The sequence below is a fragment of the Seriola lalandi genome, unplaced genomic scaffold (assembly GCF_002814215.2).
Source record: "Seriola lalandi dorsalis isolate HSWRI2012SDOR001 ecotype SW California unplaced genomic scaffold, Sedor1 jcf7180002054584, whole genome shotgun sequence".
NCBI lineage: Eukaryota > Metazoa > Chordata > Actinopteri > Carangiformes > Carangidae > Seriola > Seriola lalandi.
Genome location: NW_019525137.1, coordinates 1,594,379 through 1,621,727, shown reverse-complemented (window position 1 = coordinate 1,621,727; position 27,349 = coordinate 1,594,379). Strand labels below are relative to the sequence as shown.

Sequence of the window (27,349 nt, the reverse complement as noted above, 5' to 3'; positions counted from 1 at the left end):
ATGGCGGCGTTGAGCAGCGCCGAGTCCCCACCGCCCGTCTTTAACGGAGACACCGCGGAGCGGGAGCCGGGCAGGGAGCGGGGCCTGGAGGAACTGGGCGCTGGGCTGGACTCCTCTTGCTCGTCGGGGATCCCCGGAGGTCCGCAGGATGAGGAGGTAAGCGCTGCGGCGGTGGCGGCGGCGGGGTAGCGTGTCTAGGCTAAGCAGGGGACACGGGCTCCGAGTGGAGGTAATTGGATGTAAATCTTCAGGAAACACCGGCTGTAACATGGATCGTGGGGGCTGCGGTGCAGGGGGGCAAGACGATGGACTAAATGCGAAGGATCCATTTGAGTGCGATGCGTTCACATCCCTCGGCTTCCTATGAACAGAAAAATGCGACAGACGAGTGTGAGCGGGAGGGGGAAGGTTTTATTCCGCGGAGCCTGTGTTTATTTCGGGCCTGCTTTATTCCATTCGCTCCTGGCTTCATTTTCCAGGCTCGCTGCAGCTGCAGCCTGGTGCGCCAACAGAGCACACACACACATACACACACACACACACACACACACACACACACACACACACACACACGCTGTTGACACAACAAAGACGCAACTACGCCGCTTTCTAAAGCATTCTTGTACATTGTAATGTGTCCAAAGTTTCATTTTCACCAATCCTCAGAGGTTCATCACCTCAGAGGGGTGATGATGATGATGATGGTGGAGGTGGAGGCTACATCAAGTCGTGCCTGTGTTTTTGCGGGTGCAATCCAGATACACAGGTTACTTTTATTTATATTACAGGCTTTACAATCACCGCCCCCACCTCCACATACACACACACACACACACACACAGACACAACACACAACACAGAGGCGGAACCATCAGCCAGGCTGTGTCCTCATCATTTAATGCACGGTGACCATGTAGCCTAGCCTGGAAATCTGTCTCTAGTCTGCAGATCAGAGGCCTCACTGCTTGACCATGACAGCAGGCAAAACCACATTAGCAGGATGCTGCAAGTCAGATACAACAGCATTTTAAAAGTATATAATATATAATGCTTATTGCTGAAATCAGATGTTCTAGCTCCACATTAAGACGTGTTTTCTGTTCCATATCTAAAATGACAGATGTCTCATTGTGTGCACTTATGTGGCCTCTGGCCATAGTTCATTTTAAAATGCAAAAATCCTCATCACCCCAGTAGTTAAGAGTTTCCTCGTTAACATGTCAGCTTGACTGTGGCATGGTAGGTTTAGACAATTGTCTATCATCATCACCAGCATTCGCAGAGAGACGATCCGATCGTCTCCGGTCTTTCACTCTTTCAAAAAGTCAATAGAGCCGATCTTGCTGCTGCTATCATTACACTGTGTTTTGGTTCATTTTTATCAGACAATATAGTGATCATAAAACAGTAAATTTGTCTCCAGCAACAGCTTGGTGCTCCTGAATGGAGACCTCCCTCCCTCCTCTCTGTCTTTCAGTGTGTGTGTCTTATTACACACACAAAAACCTAGTTTTGCTGCATGCATCAAAACAAAAGTCAGTAAAAAAAAAAAAAAATGAAATGCACATTTAAAAATGATTTTAAGTCAACTGTCGGTTTTAGCAAATTATACACTCAAGTTAAAGGTCAGCCCTCAGAGATGTGAGCCGGCCCGGCACATAAAGATAGAGGAGCAAGGAAAAGAGCGAGGATCACGTGCGCACATGCACACAGCATGTATATGTTGAATGGAGGTATGTGGTCTGTCAGTTTGCTCAGCGCACTTCTCAGGATTGGCAGATGGACAAGGTTTGCATAAATTAAGTTCAGAGAGGTGCTGATTCTGATTGTTCCTTAAATTCAGCAGTGGAAAAAAAGCCCCAATAAGTTTAGTTTATTTATTTATTTGATAGGGACAACGCAATTTAACATGGTTTCAAAACAGGGTATGAAACTGAAGTGTTGCATAAGGAGTTTATAGCTATTGCTAATTCTCGACTCTTTTGTGAGTGTTTTCAGTTGGCCATAGTCGATGTGATCGCCAATGGGCCACACCTATGGCATCTTGGTTTTAGTCTGTCTTCAGAAACATGAGAGAGCTCCAGTGGGCTGATGATAGAAGTGCTGATGTAATTCAAACACATTTAAAAGGCACTCTAGTGATTTTAATATTGCACTTCCATAAAGTTGGGGGACTCACAACAAAGAGATTAAGAAATTGTGACACACCTGTGCTGCAGAGGCTGACGTATCCTGACTTTTAGCTCTTAGTATGGCCAGACTTCAAAAGACAGTGGTACCATTTACTTTTGCTAGCCCCAATTTGTGACACCAACTTCTTCTTTGATAAATTTCTTTAAAAAAGATGAACCATGTTGACTAGGACATTGTGCATGCTTTTTTCTCAGACTTGCCAAAAGCCTTGTTTTCACAGGCTGTAAACAGCCTGTAAACTTCCCGCTTTATTTTAACTTTGAATATATGTCAACTAAATATCATCGTCATGTAATATCAAGCAATATCATATCAAGTTGAGTCACAATTACTCAATTAAAAAATCAGAATTAACTTTAGGGCTGGGATTTCTTATCAGCTGCTGCCTGGATGGAAGGAGAAACACTTCTAAACTTAAGGACTAATATCTATTGGAGGTGGTATTGCACAGAAAACAGCTTTTGTTGACATATAGTGGCTTCAGAAAGTATTCAAACCCCTTCACTTTTCGCTTATTGCACACTTTGTGTTGCAGTGTGTGTATTTATTAACAAGACGCGATCTATTCCTAGTATATGTCTGGACCACCTATGTTCAAATCCTGATTTCATAACTGCAACGTCATGTGACAAAATCACCAAACACATTAATGAAATACTGAGCTGTGATTTCAACTGTATTTACTGTAACATGATCAGAAAGTTACAAAAGACAGACTATCTTTCTTTTTTACAAATGATTTTTTTGCCTTTTATTTTAATCATAGTGCGAGGGAGATGGGAAAATTGGAGAGAGAAAGAGAGACATGTAGCAAAGGGCCACAGACTGGACTTGAATCAGGGCCACTGTGCAAGGACTAAACCCAAATGTCATGTGATCCACCAGGTGAACCACCGGGGCCCGAGACAGACTATCTTTTTTAATTAGTCTCTCACACAGAGCACAGCTTCCATCTGGATCTACAATAGTTTAGTCTTTATTTATTTCAACTCCTGAATGTAACGGAGGCAGGTCTTTATGTCTAGCTCCCTCTGTTTGATATGTAGAGTTGGTCATAGTTGTTAGTGTGAAGCCTTGTTACTGATTACTTCTCTCTCTCTCTCCTGCTCTCTCTGCTCAGTGTGTCTTATGTTTAGTTATTCCTCTGCCTCCTTTAGTAATAATGATACATCTAATGAAAGTACTTTATTTGCTGTAATGGAGGCGAGGCTCAGTGTATTGGAAGTGCTCCTCCTCTTCCCTGCAGTTCCAGAGCAGCCGGGAAACCAAAGCAGCTCAGTAGATGCTGAGTAGCTGCTCAGCACTCCACTGTCAGTCAGTTAGTGACATTCACAATCATAGGGCTGGCCATGCTGTTGCAGACCAGCCAAAAATCAAAGCTGAAATCTCTCATTTACAAAAGTAATCAGACCTATTGCTGTGGCACTCCAAACTGTGGTCAAGTGCATAATTTGACTGTGTAAGTCCACCTGTGGAAAATTAAATTGATTGGTCACAATTTGCGTGTATATAATGTCCCACAGTTCATACTGCCTATAAGGACAAAAACTAAGACATGAAGTCCCAAGGAAATTTCTGTAGACCTCCACGATAAAACTATAGTGAGTCATAGATCAGGGTGAGGGTATAAAATCATTTCTAAACTTTGTTCCCAGGATCACAGTGTTTGGAATCACCAGGGCTCTTCCTGGAGTTGGCCCACTGAGTAACCAGGCAAGAAGAGCCTTGTTCAGGGAGGTGTCACTCTAACAGAGCTCAACAACAGTGCATGCGTTTCACTTGCATTTGCAACTAAACATAGATGTGTGTGAACTGTAAAATGTATTCAGGAGTATTGTATGAATAAAAGGTATTTGAAAATTTAAAAAAAAAGGTTGATAACCCAATGATGACAACGCAGTCATTGCATTGAACCAGTGTCAATTCTCGTGAGTGGATTGCGTGTATTGACAATGCAAAGTCCCTCTAGACAATAGTTCAACAAGCAGATGCCTCTAAGTGTTCACAACTGAAGACTTGAAGTGGATCAGCTCGGGGGGCTTGATATCCCTTTTGTGTAAAACAGACTAATCAGATTTTTTAAAACTGCTTTAATACAGATGTATTCATACAGTTCATACTCTTACATGGTTTTAAAGTATGTGAAAATGATTACATTATTATTAACCAAATACAGTAATAATTTTAAAATGAAAATTAATCAAAAACCTAGAGTATATTCAAAGAAATTTAATCATTTTGTCTAATAATTTTGTCCCTTGATTGAGGAAAAGCCCATTATTTGATAAATTTTCATTGAGCCCTAAAGTACTAACGCATTCCTACATTTTTCAACTCATGTGCTCCTTGACATTAAAGTAAGCATCAAGCGCTGAGAGTCCTCTGCAGAGACAGTAGAACCTGCTGGAAGGATGACCATCTCAGCAGCTCTCCATCAGCCAGGTCTTTATGGTAGACTGGCTAGATTGAAGTCACTTCGAGTAAAACGTACATGACAACCCCTTTGGAGTTTGCCAAAAAGCTTTTAAAGCAGTCTTCCCCTACATTGATTTGATTTGTGGCAGCACGCCACAATATCAACATTGACCACCTTATATTGATTTTCTATATTTTTTCTCTTATTTGTAAAATCTTATTTCATTTTAGAGCTGTGTGAAGCCTCTCTCTCTCTCTCTCTCGCCCTCTCTCTTACCCTTTTTACACCAAAATTAGCATTTTTTCAAATTGACTTCTTTCACACTGCCAGCCGAGTTTGTCTTTCTGCTCGGAGAGGACACACTACAGGAAGCAATGTCGTCACGTGCTGTTGCAGAGCACACGCACACAGAGATGCAGGGGAAAGAGAGTAAGCAAACTGGAAAAACAGATCTGTTGCGTCTCATCCCTGGGTTGGTGCTGCTATAAGTGTCTGAGCCTCTGGGTGAGATGCTTCGATCAGCGATTATGTGTTTTTGAAACTTATTTCAGGGTTGTAGCTCACTCTTGCAGGCCCAGAATGCAGTGTAGCTGCTGCATTTCAGGTGTAACAGCACTGTGCTGGGCATGTGACAGGTCTTTTTACAGGGTCTGCTCTGAAAGAGGTCAGGTGTTTTCTAGGGCACTAACTAATTATTATTTTCATTATTGAAAGCCCATGGGTTTGTCTACAATCAGCTTATTATGTTATCACCAGTTCAAAACCAAAAAGAAAACCAACCAGTCCAAAAGATGTTCAATACACTGCCACATACAAGATAACAAAGAAAAGCGGTATATCCTCACATTGGAGAAGCTAGAACTAGTGAATGTTTTGCATTTTTATTGAAAAATGACAAAAACAACTTTACATTAACTTTCTGTTAATGGACCAGTGTGTAGGAATTTGTGACATCTAGTCTGTGAAAATTTTCAGTCATCCACGTCACGGTTATCCAATCACAAAGCAAAGACCAAAACATCCCCATCCTACTGGCAGATAAGGGAAGATGTATAGTGGTTCTAAACACAGCTGATTAACATGCCAAGGTCACCACACTACTCAGTGACACCAACACATATGAAATACTTGGGCGAGACCCGACCCGTGGCTACAAGAAGAAGGCAATAGAATGTTTACAGAAGTTACAGAAGGAAGAATCGCCCATAGCCAGGCGAAGCTATCCAATGTATGTGTTGGCTCCCCAAGATTCACAAAGAAGGAACCTCCTCCTCATCAGCAGCATCAACTGAGTGACCTGCAACATTGATAACAAAGTTACCATCTTAGCACCTTTGATGACTCACTTTTTACAATATTCAAAACTCCATGGACTTTGTAAACAAGGTTTGAGGATTGAATTGGTCCCAGATCAAATCATGGTGTCCTATGACGTGACCTCATTGTTCACATGCTTACAAACTATGGAGGTGTTGGAAACTGTAGAGCAATGCCTGTTACATGACAGCACAATTCATAATAGAACCAACCTCAACCCAGACCAGATATGCAAACTGCTGGACCTCTGGCCTGACCACTACCTATTTCCAGTACAACGGGGGTTTTATAGACAAAAACACATCTCCCGCCAACCTCTAAATGGAGCAAGTAGAAAGTGGGCCCCTGAACTCTTCCAGAAGGAACAGCAATGAGCTGAGAAATTAAAACCCAGGAAGTGCAAGCCTTCACAGGACACATTAACCCAGTGGACAAAAACATCAAGTTCACATGAGAGGATGTTAGAAACAACAGCTTGCCTTTTATGGACTTTGTCGTACAAATTGAAGAGTACACAGGAAACCCCCACACACAGACCAGTACCTACTCTTTGACTCTCACCACCCACGGGAACACGAACTAGGAGTTATAAGAATCCTGCAACACTGTGATGTGTCAACAAGTCCAGGCCCAAGAGAAGGAGCACAAACACCTGAAGGATGCACTTAAAGCTTGGATACCACAACTGGACCTTTATAAAAAACAGCAGCAACATTGTCATTCCATACGTGCCTGGAGTATCTTAGAAACTCAGGAGGATCTAAAACAAGCATCACATCCCTGTGTTTGTCAGACCCAGCAACACATTAAGACAAAAATTGGTGGATCCAAAAGATCATGCACCCAGAGAAGCAATCTAGTTCAATTTAACAAGAAAAGCACAAACCTATATATTGAGGAAACAAAACAATCACTAAATAAATGCATGGCTCAACAGAGGGCGGACAGCTCCTCAGGCCAGGACACTCCTTTGATGACAACTATGTTAATATTTTAGATGAGTAGGACAGGTGGTTTGAAAAGAGTAAAGGATGCCATCTGTGTCAAAGCAGAGAAACTATAATTCAACAGAGGAGGATGTCTACGACTCCCAACAACAGTCAGTCACCAGGAACACTAACAAACCAAATGACAGTAGTGGCCTTGATAACGATCCCACGTAGGCTAAATATCTGGTTCTCCTCACCGGACAGTCAATACTGAAGAAGCCTCTTGGATGAGTGGTGAAAAGACCAAGTCCAGTTCCCCTAAATTCAACTTTTATTGGATATCTACTGCTGAGGTTTCCAATAGCAACCAACTGAATACCCCTCCATTCGCCCTTCCCTTTCCAAGCTTGTAGGAGAACCCTAGGGTGGCCTTAAGGTATCGTGTAAAAACGTGAAACACCATCCATAGACTGCTACTGTAGAAACATGGCGGGCTCCGTCTGCTCACTGTGTAGATGTGAAAGGCTCATTCAAAGCTAATGAAAATACAACCATTCATAGTTTCAGGTGAAATACACAAATGAAAACATAATTATATTCCATTTCTGCCAATAGATCCCCTAGATCCAATACACTGGTCCTTTAACAGACTAACCGATTAATTAACTAAAGAATCTACAATTTTGTTCTAGATTTTGTGGTTCGTCAAGTGTTTTCTTTTGACATGTTACTTTTCCATCTCTCTCACACAAAATCATTGTCATATAAGACTGAGAGAGGAGTGAGTCAAAATGACATTTATTATCAAGCCCTAGTTTGCACTGTTTTAATGGTCAATAGAATCCTATAGTAATTGAAACTGTTGGCTCACTGTTGTTGTTACATGATGTTGCACCACTTGTACCACCTTGCTGCAACCTGTTATATTTACCTAAGAGAAGCCCCCTTTTGAAAGGGTAACTACACATTCAAATTCTGCTTGAAGCCTGTTTTCCAGCATATTTAAAAAGGAGGGGGAGGCATGGCCTCGTGGCTACGCAGTGTATGATGTAATAGGAAAGACACGAGGAAGAGCTGGTAGTCGGCTCAGCAGCCAAGAGAAGCTGCTGTCAGACTCTGTGTCTTTGCTGGAAAGCATTGAAACTGATGGAGCTTTGATAGGGTCACTGTGGGGATATCTGTGTTGTAGATGTGCTAGCACTGAGAGCTCCTCCTGTGTGTGTGTGTGTGTGTTGGTAGGGGAGTATGTAACTAGCCTTGCTGTGTATCACGGTTAACGTTACTTTATGTCAGCCTCAAATATCTTGTTATGCTCTGAATACAGTACAGATATTGATGGGCCATGTGACTCAGACAATACTGAAAATGACATGTTACGTTTTACCTAAAAACTCACATTTTAACATCTTTCTTCATTATTATCTGGCATCTCCAGACATCAAAAACAAACATTGGCATCTTGGTGATCTCGGTTATGAAATCCTGTCATGCCACTGACAGGCTCATGTTGCGCAGGTGCTGCACTAGTCCAAATGGAGGACTCTCTGTCTGTCTGTACTTTAATTTTCTCGACAACTGCTCATCGATCGACCTCAAACTTGGCGAGTGTATTGCTGAGGACCCAAGGAAGTGGATTTGTTATAATTCTTCCATTTATTTTAGAGCACGCTTGCTGTTGCGTGCATGGTAACCATCTTGTCTTTTGAATTGACACACAACCCTTTGAGGTGTCACTGATGACATCAAAGGTCACGCTCCAGCTTGATGGGCATTGCACTATGTAGAGTAACAAAGGCCACATCTGGGGCACCAGCGTTAAGGCACCACCTCCCCCTTTTTGGGAGGAACCTTTCGTTTGATTTTTTTATTTATTAGCCTAATCAATTACAAATGAATGAGCCCAATCGGTCTAATGTCAGAAGCTGTGACCTTTCAATTCAATGGCTGAACAGGATAGTGACTGGGTTTAAATAAGGAACTGTATTTACTAACTAATACAGGGTAAATGCAATGTCTGATAATCAACAAGATGAAAAGTAGGGCAAAAGAATAGTGTAAATCAATGGCTCTCAAAATACACTGTGTAATACATTGAGCAACGGTGGGAGAGAATAGGCTATTTACGATACGGCTTTACTACTATTTATACTAAAAGGTCTACAGATTAAATTTGATAAGAATTTTTTTTTTTTTTTTTAGACATCAACCCAGCCATGAGCATAAGGGTAAGTTTCATATACTGTGAGTTGCACTAGACGGCTTAATAGAGCTCACTCTGCCATGGCCATTCAGAAATGTTCACTTTGTTCAGTTCTGGAACTCGTGCTTCTGTTTCATGTTTCTTCTACTCTATGCTGAAGAAGTTAGCTAAGTAAATGACTTTCTGTTAGGAGAGGTCGGTAGGTCTGGCATGTCACCGTAGAGGCCACCTGCTGCACACACTCTAAACCGCCTATGTTGGACAGCTAGACCCGTCTCGTCAGTGTGTGTGCAAGTGTTTGTTTGAGTCCCCTTCGTTTTCATACTAGAACCAAGCACATACGCACAGTTAAGAAAGCACAAGTTGGTGCTGGTTACGTTTTGTTATGAATAATAATAAACCATGTGAAAGTGCATAATTTGGCAGTGGGGGTGTGTCACTGGTGAATATACGCAGTGGGGAAACACTGAAGTGGATACCGTGTTCAAAGATGATGATGATGCAGCAGAAAAATGTTTGTATTCCTTGCTTCCTCGTGCTTCCACAGTTTTGAGCCTACAGAGCACGCTCAGTTGAGTCCTTCTCCAGCAGCCTCCACCCATTTCCCGTTGGTCGAATAGACTCCAATACAAGTGAAAGTTGTTCAGTCAGATTTTTTCTGATTGGAAAAACAGAGTTAAAGTACTGGAGGACTTGATTTTAAAAATACTGAAGTGTTCAAAAGCACATTTTCTATGTCAACTCATTGTTGTGTTATTGCTAATGCCTGAAATAACCTACTGACTGACTGTAGAACCTGTAGAATAAAAAGATGATATTATACAAATCTGAAAGAAATGGTCATAAAAACACAATTAAATCAACAAAAGGTTTTAGTATTTCCTTTTTTTTTTTTTAGGAAGTGATGAGGTTTGGTAGTGGTAATCACAGCAAACATTTAAAAAGATTAGATTTTCTTTATTTCTAAATATTCGAACATGGACTTAAGATAATGCCACGGTGCTCTGGTGAAGAATCTCCACTGAAGAATCGAGTACTTCATTTTAAATGTGGAGTCAAATGTACAATATTTGTCTTTAAGTGTAGTGGAGTAAAATTCAGAAGTTTCCAAAAGAAATAATACTAAAATAAAGTACAGATACTCAAAAATATATTTAAGTACAGTACTCTAGTAAATATACTTCATTACTGTCCACCCCAGGTTATCACCTCTGTAGGTTCACAAGTCATTAAAAACAATGTCCAACCTGTAGTTTTCCATGAAGTCATGGGAGATTCATTCTCTAGACCTCAGACTCAGGTTGTTGTTCAGTTACTGAGAGATATCAACTCCTTAACATTGTTTGGTGTGTTTCCCTCACAGATATGGAATATCAAACAGATGATAAAGTTGACACAAGAACACTTAGAGGCTCTACTGGACAAGTTTGGAGGAGAACACAATCCTCCCTCCATATATCTAGAGGTAAGAGTGTTTTGGCTTTTAGTAAATATAACTTTCCAGAAAATAAATCTTGTGTTTGTCACTTGAGGCTTTGAAGCTGTTGAGTGAAGGCTCTCTGGTGTGTTGTCCCTACCAGGCCTATGAGGAGTACACCAGTAAACTAGACGCCCTGCAGCAGAGGGAGCAGCAGCTGCTGGAGGCCATGGGGAATGGTACAGACTTCTCCTGCTCTCCTTCTCCAATGCCAGCCCTTCTGGAGGTCAAGATGGGAGGCTGTGGGGTCGGAGGGGGGGCGCAGGCCTTTCCCTCAGCCCCCAACACCTTGGCTGTCCTGCAGACCCCCACTGACGCCAGCCGAGCCAACCCTCGCTCCCCCCAGAAACCCATCGTTAGGGTCTTCCTGCCCAACAAACAGAGAACAGTGGTATGTCTGACGTCTTCTCAGAGGATACACGTGTTGTGATCATGATTTTTAAGGTTTGAGATTTTGATTTCCCAAGATTATAAGACACCAAAAACACATTTATTGTGTTTTAAGTGTTGCTCCACCTTGGAAATTACACAGGCTACAGAAATGTTTGCCTCAATGTGCAATAACATCAGACATGTTGGGAGGGATTTTCATTCACTTCAGGGTTTTCATTTTTCAGCCCTGGAGGTTGCCGATTGGATGAGGCCAATGTCTTTCATTTTTTGTTAGCACATCAACCAACCGAAAGCATGCACTTAGTTTCCAAAATGCCTCATTTAGAGTAAAAGCAATAGATACTTAAATACTGTATTTATAAGAAGACTAAAGTCTGACTGATACTGGGTTTCTCAGGCCAACCTCTCTATAAAAAGTATATGTTTTGATTTGACCAACATTTGTATTGAGTTATACATTTTAAAGTTGCAGACTTTTAGAGAGTGTTCACCGTGGGACACGTTTCAATTTCGAAAACTGTTTCTGAATGACCTCTGACATTTCTGTGCTGACATTTCCTGCATACACCAAACTCATATCTGTGATGAAATCAGCCAGTTTATCAGTTGAGCTCTGAAGACGAAATCTGGCTTTCAGATGTGCAGCGGCATGTGCTGCTTTAAAAACTCTGACAATGTCACTGCTGCTACAACCCGTGTTTACAAACCAACCACTTAGAATATGGTGTGAGATGACTAAAAACACTGGCCAGTGTTAACTTGTGCTCGCACTCATGTACATTAGTGCACAAGTCTCTGTTTGTTTGAATGTCTACAGCAGAAATTGTAAGTGCAAAGTTTAGCATAACCCATAGAGTCACAATGGCCAGGTTGAAAAATACCAAAACTTCCTCTTTAAGGGCTTCCACAATATTTGCAACTTGGAGAGTGAACATATATTGTAATCAGAAACATTGCTGACTGCTGAAAAGCGATTTTCATATTTAACACACCCCTGGTTATTTGGCAGTTAGACAAAGTCTCTGCGCAAGAGTTTTTCCTTGTGGATCAGACTGACGAAATCAAAAGTGTTAACAGCCCTAATGTTAAGGATGAGTGGTGCAGTGAGTTCAGATTCTTCTTGGAGCTGAGGCTCTGCACAGGGTGTCGTTAGTTTCTTTTTGTCTATTTACAGGAACTTTTTTTTGAAAGTCAGACATGAGGCATATTGTTTTCAAGTTGTCCCTACATCCGTCCCATTCTCATGGACATAATATGTCAGTAATGCCTTGACAGAACTTTCGTAGCCGTTACTCAAGACCTCACACAATATATTATATTTTCTATGACTCTGGATAAACAGGGATGTAACCTGAAACTAGTCTGAGTGGAGGAGGCAGACAACCACCAGGAGGCGTCTTTTGTGTCTCTCTGGTCTAGTGAATGTAGTTGACCCCCTTTCACTTTGATGAGCTCCACAGCGGGAAGCTGCAGATTAAAAACCCGGCTACCAGGCCTGAAACCGTGATCACCAACGCAAACGGCTGCTCAGATCATTCTTCCTCCGTCTTTGCAGTACATCAAGTTGGTGTGGTTGTCTCAGCTCATTTGCTTTCTGCTGTTAGTCTCCCGTTGGTGTACCGTGTCGGGTCAGTGACTGTTGTTCTGTGCGCAGGTCCCGGCCCGCTGTGGGATGACTGTGAGAGACTCACTGAAGAAAGCTCTGATGATGCGAGGCCTCATCCCAGAGTGCTGTGCAGTGTACAGGATACAGGATGGGTAAGTCTGTCACTAACCTACTGTAGAGGGGACTAACTAATACGCATTCTTCTGCTGTATCTTGACCACACACTAGCGTCAAGTAACACTGTTTGTTACGCATTCCACCTGTTCAGCTGGCGACAGTCAGGACTACGGGCATATTGTTATCACGGTTGTCTGTCTGTGTTAATGGAACTTCCTCAAATTTGGCACAGACATTCACTTGGACTCAAGGACAGACTGATTAGATTTTGGTGGCTAAAGGTTAAATGTCAAGGACACAGTGAACTCACAAAACGCTCAAGACTTCAGCAATTATGGTAAAATTTCACACAAATGGTTCATGTTCATATTTTCTATGAGAGTAAGCTTTAGGACTGATTTTATGAATTTCTGAAAGCTGCTGTTCTCTGGAGTTTAGCGCTGTTCCGGGATCTCTGGAGCTCAGTCAGAGTGACCATAAGGTTATTGGTCAGCTCTTTTACCAAGACCCTTCTCCCATTTCTCACTTAGTCTGGGCGTCCATCTCTAGAAGAGTCCTGGTTGTTCCAAACTTCTTCCATTTAAGAATGATGGAGACCACTGTGCTCAGGTGGACTCCAATCTGGATGTAGTAACATCAAGTGTCATAGCAACGTGTCTGAATACTTATGTCAATGTGATATTTAAGTTCCTTTATAATACATTTGCAAAAAGTTTAGCAACTTATAATAGAGTATTATAATTCTTGCTTTGCTGTTGGAGAATTGAGTGTAGATTGATGAGGGGGAAAAACTATATTATGTCATAATCATACTATGTAAATCAGTGGAACATTAACTTCCTGTTTCAGAGAGAAGAAGCCCATTGGCTGGGACACAGACATCTCCTGGCTGACAGGAGAAGAGCTACATGTAGAAGTATTGGAGAACGTGCCGCTCACCACACACAACTTTGTAAGCACCGTCAGACAACAATCTCAAGCATCATGGCTCACATGACAGACAGGAAACATTATGTGCTGATTATCTTACCTGATTGTACGTTTGTGTGTCTGTTTGATTGACAGGTGAGGAAGACCTTCTTCACACTGGCCTTCTGCGACTTCTGCAGAAAGCTGCTGTTCCAGGGTTTCCGCTGTCAGACCTGTGGATACAAGTTCCACCAGCGCTGCAGCACTGAGGTCCCTCTCATGTGTGTCAACTATGACCAGCTAGAGTAAGTCACACAGAGTTGAGAGACCACTGGCTTTCTCCAGTCTGGGACTGAACCTACTGTAAAATGTAGCAGCAGAGGAGTTTCTGTTATGATTTTGGACTTCGGTTATTATAAAATAGATGTATGTACTGTATATATATATATGATAGCAGTGCTTGTAATGGACCCTTACATTTACTTATAACTTAGTACCACTACCTTCTAGTTATTGTAGGCACACCATGTAGTTATTGTACATGTCGAGCAACATAAGCCTGTTTCCAGCCTTGGTTTGATTTAATGGGGGCAGATAGGTGTAGGGAAGGTGTAGTTAACAGACATTTTGTTTTGAATAGTCATTGTTGCACTGACTTGCCTTTGGCTCAACCCTGAATGTTATGGAGGTCCAGGGATGTCACAGGAAAAGTGATAAAGCATTTCCATAATTTCATATTTTAATAGGCATTAAAAATAGGAATTTTCAAAGGAATTTATAAATGAACGATTAATCCATCAATACTTCAGATTTAAAAAACGGATTTACAAAAACAGCATAAAACTCTCATTAAATAAACCTGGTAAAACCAGGCTAAACAATCCCAATCGGCCATGGGATGTAACAAGCTCTCTGATTGGCTGGAGAGCTAACCAGTGTGTTTTACCAGCACTGAAGGCACAGACTGTCACAGAAAGGCTTAAAGGAGAAGCTAAAGGACTAAGCTAATCGATTGGTTGTGTAATCATGTGGTGATACTCACATGACTTTATTCTTTTTGTCTATCTAGTTTTTCATGATCCAATTCTAAGTAATAATAAGAGTTGGGAATGAGTAAATAAGTAATAAATAACCTTAATGATGTGTGTTCTGCAGCTTGTTGCTCGTGTCCAAGTTCTTTGAGCATCACCCGTTCACCCAGGAGGAGGTGTCCTCAGAGGGAACCACTCCTGTGTCTGAGGCCTGTCCATCACTCCCCCCATCTGACTCCACCGGGTGAGTCCTCCACCTTCACCTGCTCAGTGGAATAAGAGGAGTCATTCTTCTCCTAAACTGCTTTGCTAGTCGTCAACATCCAAACGGTTTTTTGTGCAGAGATATATCTATTGAAGTCTTTTTTTTTTAACTACTTTTCACCAAAAAATTTCCTCTCTCCAGGTCTATATGTCACACCACTGTGTCCCCGTCCAAGTCCATACCCATCCCGCCCAGTTTCCGGCCCAATGAGGAGGACCACCGCAACCAGTTTGGCCAGCGGGACCGTTCGTCCTCCGCCCCCAACGTCCATATTAACACCATTGAGCCTGTCAACATCGATGTGAGTCTGTCCTCCCCGGAGCGACTGATTCATGTGTGCTTCTACATCATTAACTATGATTGGCCACCATGACTCTGCAGGTTTCACTACAGCCAAACAGCAGATGATTTCACTGATTTCTAGTCTTTAGCCAGAGATGACAAGCTAACCAACAAAAAAAAAACATGCAGTCATCTCCAAAGCTGGACCTAGAGGTTTGCTTTAGGAAGTTTGAAACGGCTGATAAGCCACTCATCATCATCATCATGGACCAAAAAAATTTTGCGTGGTCTCTCACTAACCGTTATTTGCAGCATTCGTTCTTTCCTCTAAGTCCAAAGCTGCCATTGTTATGTATTGCATCATTTTGCACATGGGTTTTATGTCCACTTATTTAATTGCATACACGTGGGTGTGTTATTGTTTACAATAAGGCCCACGTGTCCATGCTGTGTAATTCAGTTTGGGTTGTTTTCATGTGTCTGGCAAACCGCAAACCAATTCCTGCGTCGTCTCTAGGTGTCGTCAGTTGACTAAAAACCAATTGAGAAGTTTTTCTACTCAAGAATGTTAATTGATTACATATTAGAAAATAAAGCAATATTAATTCTGTTCTTAATTCTTTAGTTTTTTCTTACAAAATAACAAAAAGTACCGATAAGAGTACGGTTACGCTTCATGAAGCACTGAACCATTCCAGCAAAGTGGTTCGAGAAAAGGTTCATTTCTTGATGCGTCATGTGAACAGAGCGACATCTACAGGCCAGAATGTAATTTAGGCAAATACAAATGTTACCTTTACAGTAATTGTTGTGAAAGCAATTGATATATGTGCTATAAAAAATATATGTCAATAAACATAAAGTATCTATAATAACTGTACACTATTAAACTTTTACTTTTATTGGAAGAAATAAGATAAAAGTGTCATCAAACTGGATAAGTCTTGGTTTTCCTTGGTTGGATCCATTGCAAATACAACCAGTCAGTGAGGTCTAATGTAATATATTATTAACTCGAACCACCACCAAAAGCAGTCACGTGGTACAGACGAGATGCGAGGCTTCACATGTCGTCAGTTACGTCATACATCTAAAATGATACAGGCATCAGTGAGCGCTTTACCGGAAAAGCGCAGCTGTACTCGACACACACTCGATGTATCTCACGTAACGTCACTACCGTTAAAGTTGCATCTACACCAAACAACCTCAGTACTTGGTACTATGGTAAATGTACAGTAAATTGTGTGTCGGTTATTTTTTTAACAGTGTTCTTATTATTTATTTTCTTTCTTCCTTCTTTTCAGGACCTGATTCGAGATCAGGGCTTACCAAGGTCAGACGGAGGTAAGGATCACAGTAGCAGACTTCAGGCTCATTCTGTGGCTTTTTTCCCACCATCCTCCGTCTGCGTGCTCTTGGTCTTTTGTGTGTGTGTGGAGTTCAGACCCGAGGAGTTGAGTCGGTTCTGTTTAGCCCTGCAACCAGTCACTTTTCAGATCTGTGGGTCAGTTTTTTTGGGAAGAACAGAACTTCCACTTCTTCAGCCAACTTGATTTTTTCCTTCTTCCAGTCTTACTTAGAGTTGCTCTGCCAGATCAGGAGGAACACACGTATAACTAATGAATCTTTTCAACTTCATTACAAAAGTTTAGTGGAAATAAAATCACAAAGAAGTTTGACAGTAAATCAGAGGTATGCTGTGGTCTCAGTGATGTAAAGAGCCAGCTGATTCCCCTGCTTCCAGTCTTTATGCTAAGCTTAACTTACTGTTACTACTGACTGCACAAGACTGATATCCATCTGAACATCTCACTCTTATAAAAGAAAATTTCCCAAAATGTTAAAGACTGAGATTTATTATAGATGAATATAAATTTGAAACAGTGCTGAGCTAACGTGCTAACTGTAGTGTGGTAGGAGGGCTCTCTATTCAGGAGCTCAGCTGTATCCTTGGACAGTAGTTAGAGGTGAGAGGGGCAGGGTGAGTAGCAGTGATGGTCTGTCTGTCTCTCTTTGCCCTGCAGCCCCCCCGACCCACCCCGCCCGCTGCTTGAGGAAGCACCGAACACGGACCTCAAGCCCCCTCCTATACTCCTACCCCAATGACATAGTGTTTGATTTTGAGCCCGAGCCTGTTTTCCGAGGTAGTTAGGCCTCCGTGTGTACCTGTGTCTTTCAACCTGCAACCCCCCCAACCCATCCCACCACCCATCCTCCCCACACACCAACCCCCCCCCACACGTGTGTCCCATCCACAACATCCACTGTGTGTACCCCCCCTCTTTCTTCTTCCTCACATGCTCTCTCTGCCACACACCTGACACTACACCGACTACACACAGATCTCACCACTACTCTGATGTGACACTTCTTATTCTATGGATGGTGGTTTCACTGCTAAAAAAATGCTCCTTTGTTCAATTATTAGTTAACTCTTGTGATGAACTAATCACCAGGTGTTAAGATCAATTTCATGATAGCACAATAGTAAATGATAGTATGATTCCAGGCTTATCCACTTTTAAAATGCATTAGAATTAAATTTTTACCAGTATGAAAGCACAAACATAACTACATTCATGTAGATGGCTGCGTAAATTAACATAATAAGCATATCCTGAAGCCTTTAATAGGTAAGTTCACAGTTCACCAAAAAAGTTTTCTGAGAACAATTTGAGAAAAATTGTGTTTTTTTTTTTTTTAATTGAATTGCAATGATGGTGTATAAATTAAACTCCAGCCCTGTGTTTATGGCCTGCATAGTTTTAAACAAGATATGTTTATACCAAACATCATCACAAAGGCTTCTACATCAGTAGTCTCAGATGAAATAATTCAAACTCAAACCAAGCCAGATACAGAAATGTCATGTTTATTTATATAATAACATTCTGAACATTACTGTGTAATATTGAAAGAGAATGATAACTTTGAAATATTGCTCTATTTATTTATAACAAGAAGCACAACGGAATAGAGTTACATGGCGTACACAAGAGTCAACAATAAACAATCCAGCCACAACCATTAGCCCACGCTAACATTGTTGTGATATGCTACAGCAATGCTGGCAGTAAGCCGGCTAGTGATAGCAACATTTGCCGAACACATTCTGTAGCTGGTCACTAATGAAAACAGACATGTAACATTGTGAACCATCAAGTCACTTACACATCAAGGAGAAGAAAAAACAGTTCTGAGTCAAGCTGGAGCCTTTAGCAGCTTGTAGGGCTCTCCATCTCATTATTGGCTCCACGGTCGGACTGGGAAAGAAATTCAGCCTTGGACTTATTTGGTGGGACCGGTTGACACTGACGGAGCCGGTAAAGACAGTAATGGAGCTGGTAAAAACATTGACAGACTCAGTAAAGACACTAATGGAACCAGTAAAAACACAGATGGAGCCGGTACAGACACTGACGGAGCTAGATACTGACAGAGACGGTAATGACACTGACGGAGCTGGTAAAAACTTTTAAAACTTTATGGATGTTTTGATGGGCCACCAGCTGACCGGGATTTGAGCCATTAGTCCCCATGTCCAGTCCACCTTTGCTCTGGTCTCATCTCTTTCTTTGTCTGAGGTCTTTATAGCTGAAAACATGGTTTCTTCTTCAGTGGAGGAAATTCTTGAAGGTCACTTTCACCTGAACGCTGCGTACTGCACTGTGCCATCTCACCTGTGGGCGGGGCCTTTGTTTTTATAAACGTGGGGAGGACCAACGGACAGGAGGGAAAAGGAGGGACTCACATTCACTAACATGCACACGTACATGCACTAAATATGCATGTTCTACCAGACCGGCTGCCAAAACAAGGAAAAGAGAAGATCTACTATATCTTTACACACAAATTAGTTCTTTGCTGCTACTTTATTGTTTAAAATCTTGTTTACAGAACCTTTAAAGTTGTTTACATGGATTTCAAAATTTCACAGATTCAAGACGTTGATTTTGGAAGACATATATTACTATTCTTGATGGAGCAAGGCTACTAGTTTGCCTCTGCTTCCAGTCTTTGTGTTAAGCATGTCCTGGACCAATTTCTGTGATGTACTCTTTTTTTTTCTTCCATATTTATTGGCAACAGTTTAAAATGAGCTTCCTCTTAGACATCATAACATCCTTGTAATTCTGACAGAGGTAACTAATAACTGTGATGGTTTTGTGATGTCTAGATTGTTAAACCATTAACTGCCATCCAACAAAGCACCCCCCCCCCACCTCTCCTCTGTGCATGTGACCAAACACACACAACTGATACAGATGCCTCAGTCCCTGTCCTTGCCTCAAACTTTCTCTTTCTTTACTCTTCTGCTTCATCTCATCTTCTTTTGACATGTTTCTCACTCCCTTTTCTTTTATTGTTTCTCTTCTTTTCATCCATGATCCCACTCCAGGCTCCACCACAGGGCTGTCGGCCACACCACCTGCTTCTTTACCTGGCTCTCTGACCAACGTCAAGGTCCCACAGAAGTCACCATGCCAACAGAGGGAGCGCAAGTCGTCATCCTCGTCTGAGGACCGCAATAAGATGGTGAGAGATTACAGTTTTTTTTTTTCTGCAGTTCAGTGTGTGTGTGTGTTTGTGTTTGTGCTGACTGTGCCTTGTAAAACAGAAAACCCTGGGGAGAAGGGACTCCAGTGATGACTGGGAAATCCCTGAGGGTCAGATCACTCTGGGTCAGAGGATAGGCTCTGGATCTTTTGGAACTGTCTTCAAGGGAAAGTGGCATGGTAAGAACAGCAGCACACACTTACTATCCGACCAGCAAAAAAGGAAAAAGAAAAGAAAACTATTTAAATCCTAGTGGGAGCTTTTTTTTTTTTAATTAAAAAAACACATTGAGTCACACCACCATGAACACACACACTTTATTTTGACTCAATCCCACATACACAGTCCACAGACCACCCAATGTTAAAAATAGTCCCAAACAGATGTACTATGTCCTCTATCTGAGTAATGTATCGTAAAAACTACAGTGACCAGCCTTTCTTAAAAAATAAATAAACTATGTATTACATATTCAATAGAACCAATGGGCTTTGAGCTGAGGGTCGCAGACAGGGTAGGGAAGTCAGAAAGTGTCCAAAAATTGGACTAAGACATTGTTGGATTTGCTCGTTTATTGGATTTGTTGACTGTAAGAAAAAGTCCACCTGCTGCCACCTGGAACCACAGGTGTAGCCAAACCAACCAGGCCTATCATTTGAATTTTGTCAGTATTTGCCTGAATATAAAACAATGGTTTCCCTGTCTAGGAATTTCAAAAGTCAGGTTGTTTTACGTTCACAGATTCAATGTATATTTATATACAGGCTTATATTTAGTCAAGTACAGTATGTGGACGCCCAGTCAGTGTGAGCCTGACCCACAGTCGCATTGTGGCCTCATGTAGCAGTGTGCAGCTTTTACAGTAGTAAAACATAACTTGGTTCCCGCGGATCCTGAAAGGCCTTCCCTCTCCTCTCAGGTGATGTGGCAGTGAAGATGTTGAATGTCACTGCTCCCACGCCACAGCAGCTTCAGGCCTTCAAGAATGAAGTGGGAGTCCTCAGGTAACTTCAGCCACCTGCTCTTAAATCAGGAAAACCTGTGCACTTTGCACCTCTTTATACTGCACTGCAAATGAATATCATATTACTGAAATATCCTCCTTTTTAACAAAGCCATCAAAACATCTGCACTTGTGTATTTTCATCAACCTCTGTGTGTGTGTGTGTGTGTTTCCACCAAGGAAAACGCGTCATGTGAACATCCTGCTGTTCATGGGCTACACCACCAAGCCTCAGCTGGCCATAGTGACCCAGTGGTGTGAAGGCTCCAGTCTGTACCACCACCTGCACATCATCGAGACCAAGTTTGAGATGATCAAGCTGATCGACATCGCCCGGCAGACCGCTCAGGGCATGGAGTGAGTCGTCGTCTCCCCCTCCCTCCCCCCCGGAAAAAAAAAAAAAAAGCAAAAGCAGTCAGATGGTGTGTGTGTGTGTGTGTGTGTAGTCCTCTAATAACTTTTCTCTTCTTCCTCAGTTACCTGCATGCCAAATCAATCATCCATAGAGATCTGAAGAGCAACAGTATCCTTTTTGAAGCATTTTACTAAAGCAATCTTTCGGCCAAGATAATTCTGTTCTTGTGTTGCGTTTTTTTCTTGGATCTCAGCAAACCTCTGGTTTTAAAGCTGCACCTCTCACAACTTAAACTAAATCAGGTCCCCATTCCGACTGCTTGAGGTTCCACAGAAACCCTCTGCACAGGTGAATTAAAATCAACCGTAGACGAGGACTCATTTAGCACACACGGATTCTGAGCATTTCAGTCGGTGCAGGTTTATTTGCAACAAGGCGTGTACACAAACGAACTCTGATCTGTCCCGGTCACAGTTCAGTCTAGCACAGAATAGGAGCCCCCACGGGCGCTTCAGATTACACAAGTCAAGCAGACATCCTACATTAAAAAATCACCCACAGACAAAGGAAAAACTGTCTACTGACATCTTAGGACCGTTTGCTAGGTCGTCTAGTTTGTGGATAGACGGATTATATTTTTAATTTCTTTGTTTTACTCGGTCTCCTCCGCTCTCTCCCTCATAGTATTATGTTTTCAAAACCTCACTCATCCTGGTGCATTTACAGTATCTCAGGAGAGACACTTGTTTATCACGTAACTTAGTTTTAACAAGCTCAAACAAACTTAACCAAACTATACCATTGGTGGGCACAGTGTTTAGACATCACCTGAGACGTGAGAGCTGACACCAGCACTGATCAGCTGTTGCCAGAGATGAAACACCCATATGTTACATATGCTCAGTCATCAACTGTTACATAGATGTCGTTTTACATACATATGCTCAAGTGATTTTCTTCTTTTTTTATACACACTATGTATTATGAGTAAGTATTTTTACTTTTATAGGTGCTAACATTTTCCTATCTCCCACCTGCCAACGAAGGATATGTGTGAGTGTGACCGAATGTATATTTGCCTGTCCCCCCAGCACCCCCCCGACTTGAAAATATAACCTCCATCCGTAGAACACAGTACTGTTTCCATGACCTCCTCTCCTCCCAGATATTTTCCTCCACGAGGATCTGACGGTGAAGATCGGTGACTTTGGCCTGGCTACAGTCAAGTCCCGCTGGAGTGGCTCCCACCAGTTTGAACAGCTGTCCGGCTCGATACTGTGGATGGTCAGTGACCTTAAGTTTTTATTTTACCAGTTTACCAATTGTAATAATTATAGTTAATTTATAATTAAATTCTTAAAGCAGTAATAATATAATATTTAGTAATAATAGTGGCTACATTAAAAAGGGTGTGTGTTCCCTGCACTGGAGCCGGCAGCTAGAAGAAGTGTGTAGTTTTCGTTGGGTCATGTGACAGTCCGTGTGACTTATGCTGGTCTTAGGCTCCAGAGGTGATCCGGCTGCAGGACAAGAATCCCTACAGCTTCCAGTCAGACGTCTATGCCTTTGGCATCGTGCTGTACGAGCTCATGTCAGGAGCTCTGCCCTACTCCAACATCAACAACAGAGACCAGGTGAGAGGACTCAGTAAATCACACCGCTTGCCACCAAATCCATCATGTTTTGTCATCAGTGATAAAGCATCTTCTAACCTAAGTTATGATAATCAAAGAAAAAAGGTCAACAGAGAGTGAGACGCTCAGACGGAAATCAGTATTATGTTCAGGAAAGAGCTGGAGTCAGGATATGGTTAGCCTAGCTTAGCACAAAGACCGGAAGCAGAGGGTAACAGCTAGCCTGATTCTGTCCAAATATCAAATATATACCTTCCAAGTCACTAATTAAAGTTCCTCTAGCTCATCTGCTCTTATTTCCTGGTTGACAAATCTGGATAAGGCCTTATGCCCCGCCCACCACCTGCTTGCTCCAGGTGGACAGGTGAAAGAGCAGAGTATGAAGATGGTTAGAGGAGGAAACATCAGAGAGACTCAGCCACATGTTTGAGCCTCAGTCAGACACAGTTTAAAATCTAATTTATCTTTCATTATAAGGAAACAAAATGATATTTATCCATGCATCATTCAAAGGCACTTAATTATAATATAATATGTTTTAATTCAATTCAATTCAATCAATTCTCTTAATAATAATCGACAAAGAAAACCTTGGAAAAGTTCTATCGTGGCACAGTCCAGTCACATTTCATAACATTAACATTCGGGCTCCAGTAGAAGTGAGAAAATCTCTGTTTAAATATTCTAACGACTCATATCTTCTCTACCCACAGATCATATTTATGGTGGGTCGAGGTTACCTGTCTCCTGACCTCAGTAAGGTGCGCAGCAACTGTCCGAAGGCCATGAAGAGACTGATGGCCGACTGCCTGAAGAAGAAGAGAGAGGAGCGACCTCTCTTCCCTCAGGTGAGAAACAGACGTTGATGCTGTTATTTCATTGGGAAGGCGAAAGATGCGTATGATTGGCTACATTAAAGACAAGAGGGCACCACAGCTGATTGAATATTATAAATCCTCTTTCTCGACCTCAACAGCAGAGAGAACTAGCTATTTATTTTAAATAGCTTTGTATTAGAAACAAGCCTTAATTTCTAACTGTCACTGTGTTTGAGTATACTGTGTATTTAGGCTAGAGAGCCACATATTTACATTCACCTCTTTAACCCCATTTACACGAGCCGTTGATAACTCCATATAAATAACATCAAGGAAAGTTAGAACCCACTGTCTTGGGTCTGAATACACTGTAGATTTTTATCAGATGCTAGTAAGACATGCCGCCTTTCTTCTATGTTTACCTCTTCATAAATTAAGTATAATATACAGACAGGAAACTAAAGGAAAAACCAACATAAAGTGTCTTAGGAATGTGTTGGCATTGATTCTACAGGTCTCTGAAACTCTACAACACCGTTCTTGCAAAAGATGTTCCCTCATTTGGTGTCAAACCATTCACCCCACGAACAGAGGCATTGTCATCCTGTTTCTCTAAGCACTAATTTCATCAGTCCAGCAACAGAGTCCTGTCAGACTCATCACTCTGCTGCTTCGATTTTCTCTTTAACTGAGATCATCATCATTTATTAATTAATTTCAACCGCTTTTCCTTCCCCTATCACTGTTAAAGTGATAGTTTGCGTTATTTGACGAACTGTAGTTATCTATAGTCAGTGTGTTACTACCTGCAGTAGAATTGTTAATTATGTAATGACGAATCTGAATTATTTTGCCTTTGTTTTGGTTTCTTATTTATTTATTTTACCCTTTATCTTATTTAGGTTGTCAACCTGATTGATATTGTAATGTTATATGTTTGTGTGCATATATATTATTTGGTTGGTTTAGTGTGAAACTTAATGTGTTAAATTTGATCTCCATCTATTGTTTGATTATGTCAGGTTTTTATTTATTTAAAATCATATATGTAAGTGTAATTTAGCCTCTTAACATTCCCACAGGAAAAAGCTAATACCAGTTTAAGTATACGCTGAATAATTATTTTTTTAATCAAACTACCCTTTCCTTTGGAACTATATTTTCTCAACTGTTGAACTACCATATTCTTACGCACAAGCACACCTATGCTTTGCTCTGCTCCACTCAGGAATTTAACAGGCTTTGATTCAGTAAAGAGCTCAACATTTTTCTCGGTTTTGTTCGAACTGATTCTGACTGATGAGTCTGCGGCTGTATCTGTGTATTCTGTCAGATCTTGGCGTCCATTGAGCTGCTGGCTCGCTCGTTACCCAAAATCCACCGCAGCGCCTCGGAGCCTTCGTTAAACCGGGCCGGCTTTCAGACGGAGGACTTCAGCTTGTACGCCTGCGCCTCACCCAAGACCCCCATCCAGGCCGGTGGCTATGGTGAGTTCATAAACACAAACATCTGTCTTAACAGCACCGGTGACAAACTCGTATCGTCAACAGCGGCGTCAGTTAACAAGTATTTCTTTACACTAAAGGTTCCTGCTGTATCAGGAAAAATGCAGATTGTAGAGAAAGCCCTTTAGAGTAACGTCATCCAGCAATAAATACTAGCTCTGTTAAACAGTTAGTGGCGGTGTTGTATGGAAAATCTACGGTGGCCCTGAGAGCTCAAAGCGCTACAACCTAAGAAAACGCATGCAAACAAAATCAGAAAACATCTTCATCAATCTGACAACCCCTGAGCTGCAAAAAATTCACAACATAAGGAGGGACAATAAAAAGTGATGAACCTGGCTGGGACGCACTTATTTTTTTTTTTACTTTAAAAATCATAATTGGGCACTGACCAACAAGTGCGTCCCAGTCAGGTTCTGTCAAATAAACAGAACCCTCCAGAGAGAGTGGTGGGGTTATGCCCTTTGAGCTGCTGGAAGACTTTTAATGTGAAACATCTGTACAGGAAGTCTTCCACTGACAGTAAAATAGCACTGGACAAAAATAAATGGTAAAGTTGGAATTATTCAAATGAATGGAGAGAAAATCTCTGAAACTTTCTCAATAAAACTGATAATTGTGTTGTAATCCAATGCAGTCGGAGCATCCCACAGTGGTTTATAAGCTTATCTGGGGGCCAAGATGGAAAAATATTGGTAGTAACACAAACAGAAGGAAATGTAATGGTTAAAAATTATTGAATTTAAATGCTAAATTTCTACGACTAAGGATTCTGTGTTTTTTTTAAACTTAGACCGTGTTAAAATTAAATTAAACTTCCTGACACTTTTTTATGGTCAGCATAACCCCACTGAAGATTTCAGAGACCTTTTTGTTCCAGCTTCTCGTTCATCCGTGTCCTAAACCAGAATAAATCTGAATAGAAAGATTGGTACCAATTAACAATAAGGATGTATGAATGGTTTATAACTAGTTTATTAATTAGCTGTTTACACTTTATAAATCATTTATAAACTATTATAACACCTTAGAGGGCAACAGTGACCTGTTGCTTGCCAAATAGTGAGCCCACATGTATCTGAACTGTTCAGCCTCATATCTCATTAGTGACTGAGCTTTCTTTGTTTTCTCCAGCATCAGTGTTTGTAGCTGCTGCTTCATCACATATAAGTAAAGTGCTTAACCAGTGTCCGCATCTTAATGGTCAAAAAGTTTCAGGAGTCAGATTCATGCGCAGTATTGTGTACCTTGACATCCGGTCAGCACCTGCAAAAGGGAACCTTATTGTAAAGTGTAAACATATCACATCATCATTTATTAATGAGTTACTATCAGGATCCTTTTTAACAGTTATAAATAATAGCTCATTTATAATATTTATAACTCATTTATAAAAGTTGATGAATTTCACACATTACAATAACTATGATTTGACATGAACAAACAATCATGACCACGCCCACTTAGGAGACCAGGAAGTGTTTACCATTTCTTACCATTGGCGCTGCTTGTAATGCTTCGTCTTTTGTTACAGAGTCTCACAAAAGCCATTTATTGGGAAATATGCCAGGCTGAAATAATATAATTATACACGAATAACGAAACAAATAAATCCATTTCCACTTCCACAGTTGAATTGGTCGAGGTAAAATGTGATGAAAAGACGCCAAACCTGATGGTTGACATTACTATGGCTGCTGCATCAGGGCTTACACGCTCATTTTCTCCATGTCTTATCTTTCAGGGGAGTTTTCAGCATTCAAATAAGTGCTGCAGATCCCACCAGCCCATCCCTCGTCACTTCTCAAAAAGTCTCGTGTCCCTGCGGTGGATTCATTCATTACTGAAAAAAATGAAAAATTAGCTTCAAAGAACGGGCTGTTTTCTTCCTCTTATCAACCTGAAGAAGGCAGCCTCACTGGAGGCAACCAAAAGCTGTCCAGCAGGCAAACAGCCACAGCAACAGACAAAACTGAATTAGGGAAGACAAAAAAAAAAAAAAAAAAAAAAAAAGAAGCAACTTGAGTGACACAAAAAGGAAAAAAAAAATATCCATACCAAAACAGTTTTCTTGCCTGCTGGAGGGAAAGGAAGGGGAGACGGATGAGAAACGTCAGGAGAAGTCGAGGCTCTGGGCGCCGCCGCTCATCTCGCCGTTTCCTACGCAGGCGAGGAGGGAGGCTGGTTAATCAGCTGGGCCGCTGAACTGCAACTTTGAGTGACGGCAGAACGGGGCCCCGTAAGAAGGAGAAGCAGCCTCCCATCTGACGCTTGAGATGATGAAAGGTCAGACATTAGCCTGTTCCCAGGAAAAACTGGAGGTCACTCAGCAAGGGTTA

The 27,349-nt window shown here is 41.5% G+C and overlaps 1 protein-coding gene across 2 annotated transcripts; it reads left to right on the top strand.

The window, feature by feature from the left end:
- braf (B-Raf proto-oncogene, serine/threonine kinase) lies at positions 1 to 27,346 on the top strand. 2 transcript variants are annotated; one of them, XM_023418717.2, is made up of 20 exons: positions 1 to 156; positions 10,419 to 10,520; positions 10,636 to 10,923; positions 12,580 to 12,683; positions 13,498 to 13,600; positions 13,714 to 13,862; positions 14,713 to 14,832; positions 14,995 to 15,154; positions 16,443 to 16,482; positions 17,163 to 17,282; positions 19,538 to 19,674; positions 19,757 to 19,874; positions 20,615 to 20,699; positions 20,879 to 21,055; positions 21,175 to 21,221; positions 22,219 to 22,337; positions 22,556 to 22,687; positions 23,401 to 23,535; positions 24,839 to 24,992; positions 26,755 to 27,346. In XM_023418717.2, exons 1-20 carry the CDS (start codon positions 1 to 3, stop codon positions 26,775 to 26,777), a joined length of 2,469 nt encoding a protein of 822 aa, XP_023274485.1. In that variant the 3' UTR covers positions 26,778 to 27,346. The 2 variants fall into 2 exon arrangements, with proteins under 2 accessions (XP_023274485.1, XP_023274486.1); XM_023418718.2 differs by lacking the exon at positions 17,163 to 17,282.
- Positions 27,347 to 27,349: the final 3 nt, after the last annotated feature.

Bases quoted from the DNA above. Each gene is read 5' to 3' on its own strand.
- braf (XM_023418717.2), top strand. From the start codon at position 1: ATGGCGGCGTTGAGCAGCGCCGAGTCCCCACCGCCCGTCTTTAACGGA. The intron at 23,536-24,838 runs GTGAGAAACAGA...GTATTCTGTCAG, and splicing joins AGCGACCTCTCTTCCCTCAG to ATCTTGGCGTCCATTGAGCT. The intron at 24,993-26,754 runs GTGAGTTCATAA...CTTATCTTTCAG, and splicing joins CATCCAGGCCGGTGGCTATG to GGGAGTTTTCAGCATTCAAA.